This window comes from Balaenoptera borealis (genome assembly GCF_965194805.1).
Source record: "Balaenoptera borealis genome assembly, chromosome: 19".
Lineage (NCBI taxonomy): Eukaryota > Metazoa > Chordata > Mammalia > Artiodactyla > Balaenopteridae > Balaenoptera > Balaenoptera borealis.
In genome coordinates, this window is record NC_138878.1 from 30,307,979 (window position 1) to 30,320,691 (window position 12,713).

Below are 12,713 nucleotides of genomic sequence, written 5' to 3' on the forward strand. Positions count from 1 at the left end.
CATACTTCCTTCCAGTGAACTAGAGCGTGAACTTGGCTACTTCTGTCATTTTTCTCTTCAGCTACTAAAATTTATTGTAAAATAAACATGATGAATAAAGAGATCAGATTAAGATTTAAGTAGGCAATTAAAATCTATCATAAATTTGAAAGTAATTAATATGTAATGCTTATCTTTTGCAAACCTGACCTTTCAAACAACAAAAAAAATCACCAATAACACACCTGTGAGTCCCTGAAGTACATCTCATATTGCTGTATCATTTGTCTGCTAATCAGGCTCCCATGATAAACCACAACATTAATATCAGTCCACGTACGAAATTCTCTCTCCCAGTTTGCAATAGTAGAAAGTGGAGCAATAATCAGGAAAGGTCCTCTTATACCAGTCAGAAGGATTTCGTAGAGGAATGTAATTGATTGAATGGTTTTGCCAAGACCCATTTCATCTGCTAAAATGCAGTTTCGTCTGAAATAAACAAATATATTACCCATGTAGATTTTGGGGTTTTCTGTATACTACAATGTTTTAAAAGATAAATATTAAAAAAAATAACCAGTGATCAAGTTAAAATACTTGTATTTAAAACGTAGAAGTTGCTGAAGTGCAGATTTGGCTAAAGATTATAATTTTATTATAATATTGCAAAGGGACAACTACAGATTTTTGTAGCTCCAAAATAAAGATACCACCTGTTAGATACCTGATTTTTTAAAAGAACGAAATGGCAAGAGCAAGGTAAACTAAATATGTTATTTATTCAGGAAACATTTATTAAATGCTTTCTGTATCTCACGGATAGTATGAGAAGATGGGATACAAAAGAAATAGAACACGTTCTCTGCCTTCCAGGGGCTTGTATCTATTAGAAAAGCAGACATATGAATAAATAAATAAATAGTCACGCAATGTGCTATCACAGCACAAAGAACTGGTTTTCGACTCTGGCTATACACTGGAACAGCCTAAGAAATAGATAACCATGGCCTTCTCCTTTACATTCTGATTCAATGTGCATGGAGTAGGATAAAAGCAACTGTAATTTTTAAAATAAGTTGCACAGATGATTATGATATATGGCCAGTTAAGAATTATCAGTGTTTATTATGGAACCTCAGAGCAGTAAGCATCTAACCCTGGCTAGAAGAGATGAGAGAAGATAAGACTGCCTTCAGAGAGGAGGACAGTAATGAGGAGCATTTTGCCAGAGGGCAGAGCAAAGGAGCGTAAGTGTAAAGAACATGATCAACTGGGAGGCCACAAGTTATTTAATATGGTTTTGAGAGAATGGTAAAGGGAAGGGATCTTACTAAGATAAGCAGGGGTCACAAATAAAGGTTAGAAATCATTCTACAATATTATGAATGAGAGTCAGTGAACATTTTTAAAGAAACCTGATGAGATTAGGTTTGTACTTGAAGTTTACTCTGGTGCCACTGTGAATATTAGAAGGTGAAGTGACTTGAAATTTGGACAGTAATTGGGAGAGTACCGCAATAATGCAGGAAAGAATGGGTGGATATTTGGACTAAGGTAGGAGGGATCAAGAGGAGAAAACTGATCACAAAGTTAATTACATGTTAGAATGATTTGGACTTAGTGACCAATCAGATATATGGAGTGTAGGATGACAGTCAGATTTCAGTTTGGGTGACTAAATAAGTTGTGTTATTATTAACCAAGATGTAAAATATTTGAAGAATAAGTTTGATATGGAAGAAACAGGAAATAATAAGGTTAAGTTTGAATATGCTGGGTTTAAAGACTCATTGAGATAGACATTAAGGTAGCCAGAAGTAAACAAATATGGGCTTGGAGTTCAAGGCCTTAGTTAGAGATGTTATTGATAAGTGAAGACATGGGGGAGTAGAGTTTGGCTTAGGGAGAACAAACATGTAATATGAGAAGAAAGTAAAAAACAGAACCTTGGGAAAGAAAAAAACCAACAACACTGAAAGGGTAAGCAAGGAAGAAGAACCAGCAAAGACTATTGGAAGGAATAGTTACAGAGGTACTGAAGAGCTAGGAGAGTCACACTGTGGAAGCTGTTGGGAGCGAGAATAGGGGAAAGGTTAAAAAAAGGAAGGACTAGAAACTCCTATGTAACACAGCAGAGACAGCAAATTAGGGCTAAAAAATACCTTCTGGATTGGAAAATTAAGAGTTTCAGAGATGATACAGAATCAAAAGTCAAACGACAGGTTTAAGGAGAATTGGAGATGAGAAAATGGGAAGAGTTCATGCAGGCTACACTTCCTAGACCTTTGCCTAGGAAGTTACAAAGAGGGATCAATGTAGCTAGAAGGAAAAATAGAGCCAAGAGAAGGTTTACCCTTTCCTTTCCTTACTTTTATATATAAGTTAAACCCAAATTTGTTCACAGACTGAAGGGATGGCACCAGTCTTAAGAGATAGTTTGAAGATATAACAGAGAAGGATAATAAGTGATTGAAGTGAGGTTCTGAAAAGATTGGATGAGATGCCTGTCAAGAGCTGAGGTGGTAGCATTAGTCTTGGTTCTGGGGAGGCACCTTTTAACTTCTGATATGAGGACAGAGGTAAGAATGGCTAAGGATGGAGATACATTTGCAGGCTTGGGTGTGAGGGCAGGCAAGAATCTGAATGAATTCACCTACTGGCCCTAGGCTTCTCTATGAAGCAGTCATATATAGAGAGTGAAGGGGATAGGGTTGTGATAAAGTGCTTGAGGAAAGTGGTGCAAGTTTAAAACAAGTAACTGGGAAAGGATATTGATAAGAGAAGACAATTAAAATAAAATTTTGTTAACTATTTTAGCAGGAAGATTCTCTTGGGAAAAATGATTAACATTTAGAAAATATAAACCAGGGGAAAGAGCACTGTGTGGAATAACAGGTTCCTCCTAACTCCATCTGACTGAGTTTCATGACTCACCATTACTTAGTGAAACAGAAGAATCATGTGACAAGTAAAAACACAGAAAAATGATTTTGAATACGTCATAAAATTTTGTGCTATTATTATTAATAGTACCTTCATTTGCTCTTTTATATATACTATCAGACTTCTTTCTCAATCAAGATACCATTTTTTACTTCTTTTGCAATTAATTTTCCATCTCACTAAAAAAAAGGTGAGCTAATATTCCGAAAAGCATTTTGAACAACTTGGAAAATTAATAATAAATGGGGGTAATTCATTACTACGTTCTTATATTTAGTATTCTATTCCTTATCAATTGCTGAAATCTGCTTCCTTGAAGACGTACATTACAGACCTATGTAATTCTTATAGATGGAACTGCTGACACCTTACTAACTACATTCAACTATTGGCAGACAGTAGTGTTAAGTTGAAAAACATTCTGTAACATAGCTGATGTTTGATGATATTAATGAAGGTATTTCAAATTTAATTATGAATTAACATATCAACTTTCTTCTATTCTCATTGGTACACATTAAACGGAAGCAACTGTAGTCAAAATCCTAAATTATAATGTACATATCTTCTTGAGCTAACTACAACTTCATTTTCAATAATGGAGACTTCGTGACAGTAATAATGTAGCAACATCAGTATCAATTTTACTTAATGTATTTTGGAACACATAAAAAAACCACACATTAAATTTGTTTTCTATTAATATATACTACATACCTATTGTACCAGTTGAATAAGAGCCAGTTGAGTCCTTCCAGTTGATATTCCCTGAGTTGATTGCCATTTTTATAATCCCTGGATTGATCTATTTTTTTCCAAATATTAGAAGGAGGACGGTCCTTTGTGGAAAAACAAAGAATGAATGACGTATTTTAGATTTTTTGATCTTCCCTACATCTCATACATGGTAAAAGCATTGCTTTTAAAATAATCATAGAATAATATTATATGACATTATGATAAAATTTTACAAACATCTGAAGACCAAATAAGTTCTACACGAACTCTTCCAGAAAACTGAAGAGGACAGCATATGTCCCAACTCATTCTATGAAACTCTGATACCAAAATCAGACAAAGACATTACAGGAAAACTAGAGACCAATACCCCACATGAACAGAGATGAAAAATTCCTAACAAAATTTTAGCAGATGGAATCTAACAATATATAAAAAGGGTAATAAAGCATGACCAAATGGGGTTTTTCCCAGGTATGGAAGGTGGATTAACTTAGAAAATTAATCAATGTTGATCAACAGACTAAAAAACAAAAATAGGATAATCTCAGCAGATGCAGAAAACGGAAAAACTGAATGCTTTCTCCCTAAGATCAGAAAAAGGCAAGGATGTCCACTGTCATCACTTCTATTCAACATTGTACTACAGGTTCTAACAGGAGCAATCAAGCAAGAACAAGAAATAAAAGTCATTAAGGTTGGAAAGGAAGAAGTAAAACTTTCTTAATTTACAGAAGACATGATTTGTCTACATGGAAAATCCTGTGGAATCTAGAAAAAAGATAAACTAAGAAGTGATTTTACTAACATTGCATGATATAAGATCAATATACAGAAAACTGTATTCTATATTGTAGAAACAATTATAAATAAATTTTAAAAATACTATCTTATAATGGCATCCAAATATGAAAAATTTAGGGTTTACTAAAAAAAATATTTCTTAAATGGTAGCCAATGAACTTTAAAATAATTAACATATAATATTGCTTTAATTATTGTTTAAAATAATTTCCACATTAATTAATATTCTCCATAATTTTCTTTTCAGCAATCCAATCACTGTTTCCTTAGTTTAGGCCAGGAACAAATTTCATTTGATCAAAGATACTTTACATGTTTTATATGTTGTTTTATTTAATAACAGACTGGCAAAAAAAATCAGTTACCTCCTACATTATTTGACTTTGATAAACCAGCACTGTTGTCAAATTGATTTTACAATAACTGAGGGGATTAATTTTACTGGCTGAGTCCCCTTTACCAAGGACTACATTATGTGTCTAAGGCACTGGCTCTTCCCACCATGTGCTTCAAAATCACATTTTTAATAACACCTGGGGTCCACTCTCAGATATTCTGATTCTGGAGCCAGGATACAGAAACTAGGCATCTCTAATTTTTGAAAAGTTCCAAAAGTAATTCTGATAAGCACCTCTGACTGAGAACCACTAATCTAAAAAAATAGCTTACTTAAAATGAGGCTGAAGATCAGGTTACCACTGAAGCATGGTCCCCACCCCAAAAAGAGTATCTTTTCCTTTCATAATATCCTTTAGACTACTCCTCCCTGAATTAGTTAATTAACACTTTTGTTTCCTGGCTCAAGGAAAGGTACTTAGAAATCAAAAAGGAATGGAGGTGAGCTGCTATGTTCTTGGTAATAGACTGTGGGTATTATTGGGAGATAAACTAAGAAGACCAGAAAATAAGAAGACAACCAGAAAAAAAATACTGTTATAAAAACAATATGATCTCTTCCATGGAACAATTCATTCATTTCCTTCTCTTACATCACATCTCCACATTTTACATGGCAGCTAATCATTAGCTCTGGTGCTAATCAGAAAGTGATCTGCTCTTGTCTTTTCATGCATAAACTCCCTCTTTAGTGAAGTAAGAAATTTCTATGACCAAATTATATTTGAAAGAGGACTGGCCAAAATATTTAATAAAATCATAGTATGTCTCTTTGATGTGAATTTCTTTTGGTTGGCTCCCCAAACTGGATTCACATGACAATAAAAAAAATATAATTATTAAAATATCACAACTTGCCATCGCCTTCCAGAATTCTGTAGTCTTTGTACTAGAAAAATCAATAACTGACTCAAGTTTTTTTTTCTGAGCAGGGAAGAGACACAGATGTATCAATAAAAAATCAGTGTACTTAACTTATGTAGGCCTTTTTTTTTTTTTATTGGAGTATAATTGCTTTATGATGTTGTGTTAGTTTCTGCTGTACAATGAAGTGAAATCAGCTATATGTATACCTATATCCCCTCCCTCTTGGACCTCCCTCCACCTCCCCCCATCCTACCCATCTAGGTCGTCACACAGCACCGAGCTGAGCTTCCTGTGCTATACAGCAGGTTCCCACTAGCCATCTATTCTACACATGGTAGTGTATTTATGTCAAACCTAAACTCCCAATTCGTCCCACCCTCCCCTCCCGCTCTGTGTCCACATGTCCATTCTCTGTCTACATCTCGATTCCTACCCTGCAAATAGGTTCATCTGTACCATTTTTCTAGATTCCACATATATGTGTTAATATACGATATTTGTTTTTCTCTTTCTGGCTTACTTCACTCTGTATGACAGGCTCTAGGTCCATCCACATCTCTGCAAATGATCTACTTTCGTTCCTTTTTATGGCTGAGTAATATTCCATTGTATATATGTACCACACCTTCTTTATCCAGTCATCTGTTGTGGACATTTAGATTGTTTCCATATCCTGGCTACTGTAAATAGTGCAGCAATGAACATTGGGGTACATGTGTCTTTGAATTACGGTTTTCTCAGGGTATATGCCCAGTATTGAGATTGCTGGGTCATATGGTAGTTCTATTTTTAGTTTTTTAAGGAACCTCCACAGTGGCTGTATCAATGTACATTCCCACTAACGGTCCAAAAGGGTTCCCTTTTCTCCACACCCTTTCCAGCATTTATTGTTTGTAGACTTTTTTGATGATGGCCATTCTGACTGGTGTGAGGTGATTCCTCATTGTGGTTTTGATTTGCATCTCTATAATGATTAGTGATGTTGAGCATCTTTTCATGTGTTTGCTGGCAATCTGTATGTCTTCTTTGGTGAAATGTCTATTTAGGTCTTCTGCCCATTTTTTAATTGGGTTGTTTGTTTCTGGATATTGAGCTCCATGAGCTGTTTGTATATTTTGGAGATTAATCCTTTGTCCACTGCTTCATTTGCAAATAGTTTCTCACATTCTGAGGGTTGTCTTTTTGTCTTATTTATGGTTTCCTTTGCTGTGCAAAAGCTTTTAAGTTTAATTAGGTCTCATTTGTTTATTTTTGTTTTTATTTTCATTACTCTAAGAGGTGGGTCTAAAAAGATCTCACTGTGATTTATGTCAGAGTGTTTTTCCTATGTTTTCCTCTAAGAGTTTTATAGTGTCCAGTCTTACATTTAGGTCTTTAATCCATTTTGAGTTTACTTTTGTGTATTGTGTTAGAGAGTGTTCTAATTTCATTCTTTTACATGTAGCTGTCCAGTTTTCCCAGCACCACTTACTGGAGAAGCTGTCTTTTTTCCATTGTATACTTTTGCCTCCTTTGTCAAAGATAAGGTGACCATATGTGCGTGGGTTTACCTCTGGGCTTTCTATCCTGTACCACTGATCTATATTTCTGTTTTTGTGCCAGTACCACACTGTCTGATTACTGTAGATTTGTGGTATAGTTTGAAGTCAGGGAGCCTGATTCCTCCCCAGCTCTGTTTTTCTTTCTCAGGGTCTTTTGTGTTTCCATACAAATTTTAAGATTTTTTTGTTCTAATTCTGTGAAGAATGCCATTGGTAGTTTGATAGGGATTGCATTGAATCTGTAGATTGCTATGGGTAATATAGTCATGTTCACAATGTTGATTCTTCCAATTCAAGAACATGGTATATTTCTCCATCTGTTTATGTCATGTTTGATTTCTTTCATCAGTGTTTTATTGTTTTCTGAGTACAAGTCTTTTGCTTCCTTTGGTAGGTTTATTCCTAGGTATTTTATTCTTTTTGTTGAGAAGGTAAATGGGATTGTTTCCTTAATTTCTCTGTTTTTTCATTGTTAGTGTATAGGAATGCAAGACATTTCTGTGCATTAATTTTGTAACCTGCAACCTTACCAAATTCACTGATTAGTTCTGGTAGTTTTCTGGCAGCATCTTTAGGATGTTCTAATGTATAGTATCATTTCATCTGCAAACAGTGAGTTTTACTTCCTCTTTTCAAATGTGGATTCCTTTTCTTTTTCTTCTCTGATTGCTGTGACTAGGACTTCCAAAACTATGTTGGATAAGAGTGGTGAGAGTGGACATCCTTGTCTTGTTCCTGATCTTAGTGGAAATGCTTTCAGTTTTTCACCATTGAGAATAATAATAATGTTTGTTGTGGGTTTGTCATATATGGCCTTTATTACGTTGAGATAGGTTCCCTCTATGCCCATTTTCTGGAGAGTTATTATCATAAATCGGTGTTGAATTTTGTCAAAAGCTTTTTCTGCATCTATTGAGATGATCATATGGTTTTTATTCCTTAATTTGTTAATATGGTCTATCACACTGATTGCTTGCATATATTGAAGAATCCTTGCATTCCTGCGATAAGTCCCACTTGATCATGGTGTATGATCCTTTTAATGTGTTGTTGGATTCTGTTTGCCAGTATTTTGTTCAGGAGTTTTACATCTATGTTCATCAGTGATATTGGTCTGTAATTTTCTTTTTTTGTGATCTCTTTGTCTGGTTTTGGTATCAGGGTGATGGTGACCTTGTAGAATGAATTTGGGGGTGTTCCTCCCTCTGCAATTTTTTGGAAGAGTTTGAGAAGGATAAGTGTTAGCTATTCTCTAAATGTTTGATAGAATTCACCTGTGAAGCCATCTAGTCCTGGGCTTTTGTTTGTTGGAAGATTTTTAATTCCAGTTTCAATTTCATTACTTGTGATAGGTCTGTTTATATTTTCTAATTCTTCCTGGTTCAGTCTTGGAAAATTGTACCTTTCCAAGAATTTGTCCATTTCTTCGTGGTTGTCCATTTTATTGCCATATAGTTGTAATAGTTTCTTATAATCCTTTGTATTTCTGTGGTGCCAGTTGTGATTTCTCCTTCTTCATTTCTAATTTTATTGATTTGCATCCTCTCCCCCCTTTTTTTTTTTTGATAAGTCTGGCTAAAGGTGTATCAATTTTGTTTATCTTCTCAAAGAACCAACTTCTAGTATTACTGGTCTTTGCTATTGTTTCCTTCATTTCTATTTCATTTATTTCTGCTCTGATCTTTATGATTTCTTTCCTTCTACTGACTTTAGGTTTTCTTTTTTCTTCTTTCTCTAGCCGCTTTAGGTGTAAGGTTAGATTGTTTGAGATTTTTCTGGTTTCTTGAGGTGAGATTGAATTGCTATGAATTCCCTGTTAGAACTGCTTTTGCTGCACCCCATAGATTTAGAGCTGTCGTGCTTTCCTTGTCATTTGTTTCCATGTATTTTTTAATTTCTTCTTTGATTTCTTCAGTGATCTCCTGGTTGTTTAGTAGTGCACTGTTTAGCCACCATGTATTTGTGTTTTTTACAGTTTTTTCCTGTAATTGCATTCTAATCTCATAGTGTTGTGGTCAGAAAGGATGCTTGATACGATTTCAATTTTCATAAATTTTCTGAGGCTTGATTTGTGACCCAAGATGTGATCTATCCTGGAGAATGTTCCATGTGCACTTGAGAAGAAAGTGTATTCTGCCACTTGCAGGTGGAATGCCCTATAAATATCAATTAAATCTATCTGGTCTACTGTGTCATTTAACACTTGTGTTTCCTTATTTATTTTCTATTTGGATGATCTGTCCATTGGTGTAAGTGGGGGGTTAAAGTCCCCCTATTATTGTGTTGCTATCTATCTCCCCTTTTACGGTTGTTAGCATTTGCCTTATGTACTGAGGTGCTCCTGTGTTGGGTGCATATATATTTATAATTGTTATGTCTTCTTCTTTGATTGATCCCTTGATCATTATGTAGTGTCCTTCCTTATCTCTTGTAACAGTCTTAAAGTCTATTTTACCTGATATGAGTATTGCTACTCCAGCTTTCTTTTAATTTTCATTTGCATAGAATATCTTTTTCCACCCTTCACTTTCAGTCTGTATGTATCCTTAGGTCTGAAGTGGGTCTCTTATAGACAGCGTACATACAGGCCTTGTTTTTGTATCCATTCAGCCAGTCTGTGTCTTTTGGTTGGAGCATTTAATCCATTTACATTCAAGGTTATTATCGATATGTATGTTCCTATGACCATTTTCTTAATTGTTTTGGGTTTGTTTTTGTGGGTCTTTTTCTTCTCTTGTATTTCCCGCCTAAAGAAGTTCCTTTTAGCATTTGTTGTAGAGCTGGTTTGGTGGTGCTGAATTCTCTTAGCTTTTGCTTGTCTGTAAAGTTTTTGATTTCTCCATTGAATCTGAATGAGATCCTTGCTGGGTAGAGTAATCTTGGTTGTAGGTTTTTCTCTTTCATCACTTTAAGTATATCCTGCCACTCCCTTCTGGCCTGCAGAGTTTGTGCTGAAAAATCAGCCGATAACCTTATGGGGATTCCTTTGTATGTTATTTTTTCCTTTTCCCTTGTTGCTTTTAATATTTTTTCTTTGAATTTAATTTTTGTTAGTTTGATTAATATGTCTTGGTGTGTTTCTCTTAGGGTTTATCCTGTATGGGACTCTCTGCCCTTCCTGGACTTGGGTGACTATTTCCTTTCCCATATTAGGGAAGTTTTCCACTATAATCTCTTCAAATATTTTCTCAGACCCATTCTTCTTCTCTTCTTCTTCTGGGACCCCTATAATTTGAATGTTGGTGTGTTTATTGTTGTCCCAGAGGTCTCTGAGATTGTCTTCAATTCTTTTCATTCTTTTTTGTTTATTCTGTTCCTAGGCAGTTATTTCCACCATTCTCTCTTCCAGCTCACTTACTTGTTCTTCTGCCTCAGTTATTCTGTTACTCATTCCTTTTAGTGTATTTTTCATTTCAGTTATTGTGTTGTTCATCTCTGTTTGTTTGTTCTTTAGTTCTTCTAGATCTTTGTTAGACATTTCTTGTACCTTCTCAATCCGTGCCTCCATTCTATTTCTGAGATTCTGGATCATCTTTACTATCATTACTCTGAATTCTTTTTCAGGTAGGTTGCCTATTTCCTCTTCATTTATTTGGTCCTGTAGGTTTTTACCTTGCTCCTTCATCTGTGACATGTATTTTTGTCATTTCACTTTTTTTTTTTTTTTTGATGGGTGGGATTGTTTCCTATCTTACTGGTTGTTTGGCCTGAGGCTTCCAGCACTGGAGTTCATAGGCTGCTGGGTAGAGATGGGTCTTGATGCCGAGATGAGGACCTCCGGGAGATCTCACTCCAGTGAATATTCCCTGGGGTCTGAGGTTCTCTGTTAGTCCAGTGGTTTGGACTCAGAACTCCCACTGTAGGAGCTCAGGCCTGACCCCCAGCTCGTGAACCAAGATCCTGTAAGCTGTGCAGGGTGGCAGGGGGAAAAAAAAAAGCCGGAAAAGGCCTTGGCTGTGGGGGGCAGGGCTTAGGCAGGGGCAGGGTTTAGGTGGTGGGTGGGGCCTATTCTTAGGACCCACAGGGCTGGAAAAGGCCATGGGGGGTGATCAGGCTTAGGTTCAACCACAGCAGGAGGGGCCTAGGAGTGCCTCTGGCCTTGGAGGGTGGAGGATCAGGTCCGGGACCCCAGCAGTCTCCCTGGGCCCGAGTAGGCAGAGGAAATGATAGGTGCGTTCCCCCTGATCCTCCAATCGCAGATGGTGCCCTCCCTGTTGGCCTCTCATCTTCTCCCCCACCCAGGCCCCTAGGACCCACACGGCCAGAGGGGGCCCCCAGAAGGCAGGGGACCAGACCAGGAAGCCTAACAGGCTTACCGTGGCCGAGTGCAGGGGAAACACCCGAGGCACTTCTCCTGATCCCATGGTCCTGGAGGGTCCCCCCTGCTGCCTCTCCTCCTCCTTCCCTCCTACATCCCTAGGACCCACGAGGCCGGAGGGGGCCCCGGAGAATGGACGACCAGCCTTGGGAGTCCAGCAGGCTTGGGGCCAAAGTGGCTGGGGGAAATGCCCCCCGTGCCTCCCCAGAGCCTCCAATCCCGGAGGGCCCCACCCCGTCCACCTGTCCTCTTCTCCCCCTGCCTCCCTCCTACGCGCCTAGGATCCACGCGGCCTGGAGGGGGCCTCGGAGGGCCGGAGACCAGCCCAGGAGCCCAGCAGGCTTCCTGGGGCCCAACTGGGAAGGGGAAATGCTAGGCGCACTCCCCTGATCCTCCAAGCCTCCGAGGGTCCCTCCAGGCGTGGGAACCCCTCCCCTCTCCCAGCACCCCTCAGGGGTCCCAGTCCTGTCTGGCCTCCACTTCTCCTCCCCACTCACAATCCCCCACATCCTACCCGGTCGCTTGGGGGTTCCTCCCGTCTCCTTGGGTGTTGAGGTCCCCCACCAGCGTCTGGCAGGTGCCCTAGTTGTGGGGAGACGCAAACTCCATGTCCTCCCACGCTGCCATTTTGACTCCGCCCCACTATGTAGGCCTTTAACAATATTCTATACAAAAGGTTTTTCTAAAAATAAAGCTACTATGGAAGTAGAAGAACTATTTAGTTATGAAGAAATAACTGGTTTACAGAAAACAAGGGAAAGGTGGGTATAATAAGGATTTTTCTTTGATAGAGAATTCATAACTCTGCTTAGAGCTGAAACTGGTATTCTTGACATTTTTATAAATGACCCGAGAGAAAAAGTAGTGGGAAAGTTTTTAACTCAAGATGAGGCAGAAGTATTTGCAACTTTTCCAGAGGGAAATTTAAAAGGAAATACTTATCAAACTTTTGAATGCATATGTGTTCTGACCAAACAATTATACTTCTGATTTATCTTACGAGGGCTCAGTGTTCAATGTAACATTGTTTATAATAGCAAAACACTGGAGTATCCACTAATGGAGGAATAGTTAAATTAACATACATAAGATACTATGTAGTAATTTTTAAAATACAATATTAATTG

At 37.6% G+C, this 12,713-nt stretch overlaps 1 protein-coding gene across 19 annotated transcripts in view; it reads right to left on the reverse strand.

The window, feature by feature from the left end:
• The window catches only part of CHD9 (chromodomain helicase DNA binding protein 9), a 244,413-nt gene that overhangs the window by 83,354 nt on the left and 148,346 nt on the right, over window positions 1-12,713 (reverse strand). For all 19 annotated transcript variants that reach the window (XM_082366599.1, XM_082366596.1, XM_082366598.1 and 16 more), the window contains 2 exons: window positions 3,640-3,761; window positions 225-468 (listed from right to left, as the gene is read on the reverse strand). In XM_082366599.1, the coding sequence (XP_082222725.1) occupies window positions 225-468; window positions 3,640-3,761 (366 nt within the window). The remainder of the gene's footprint in view (window positions 1-224; window positions 469-3,639; window positions 3,762-12,713) is intronic.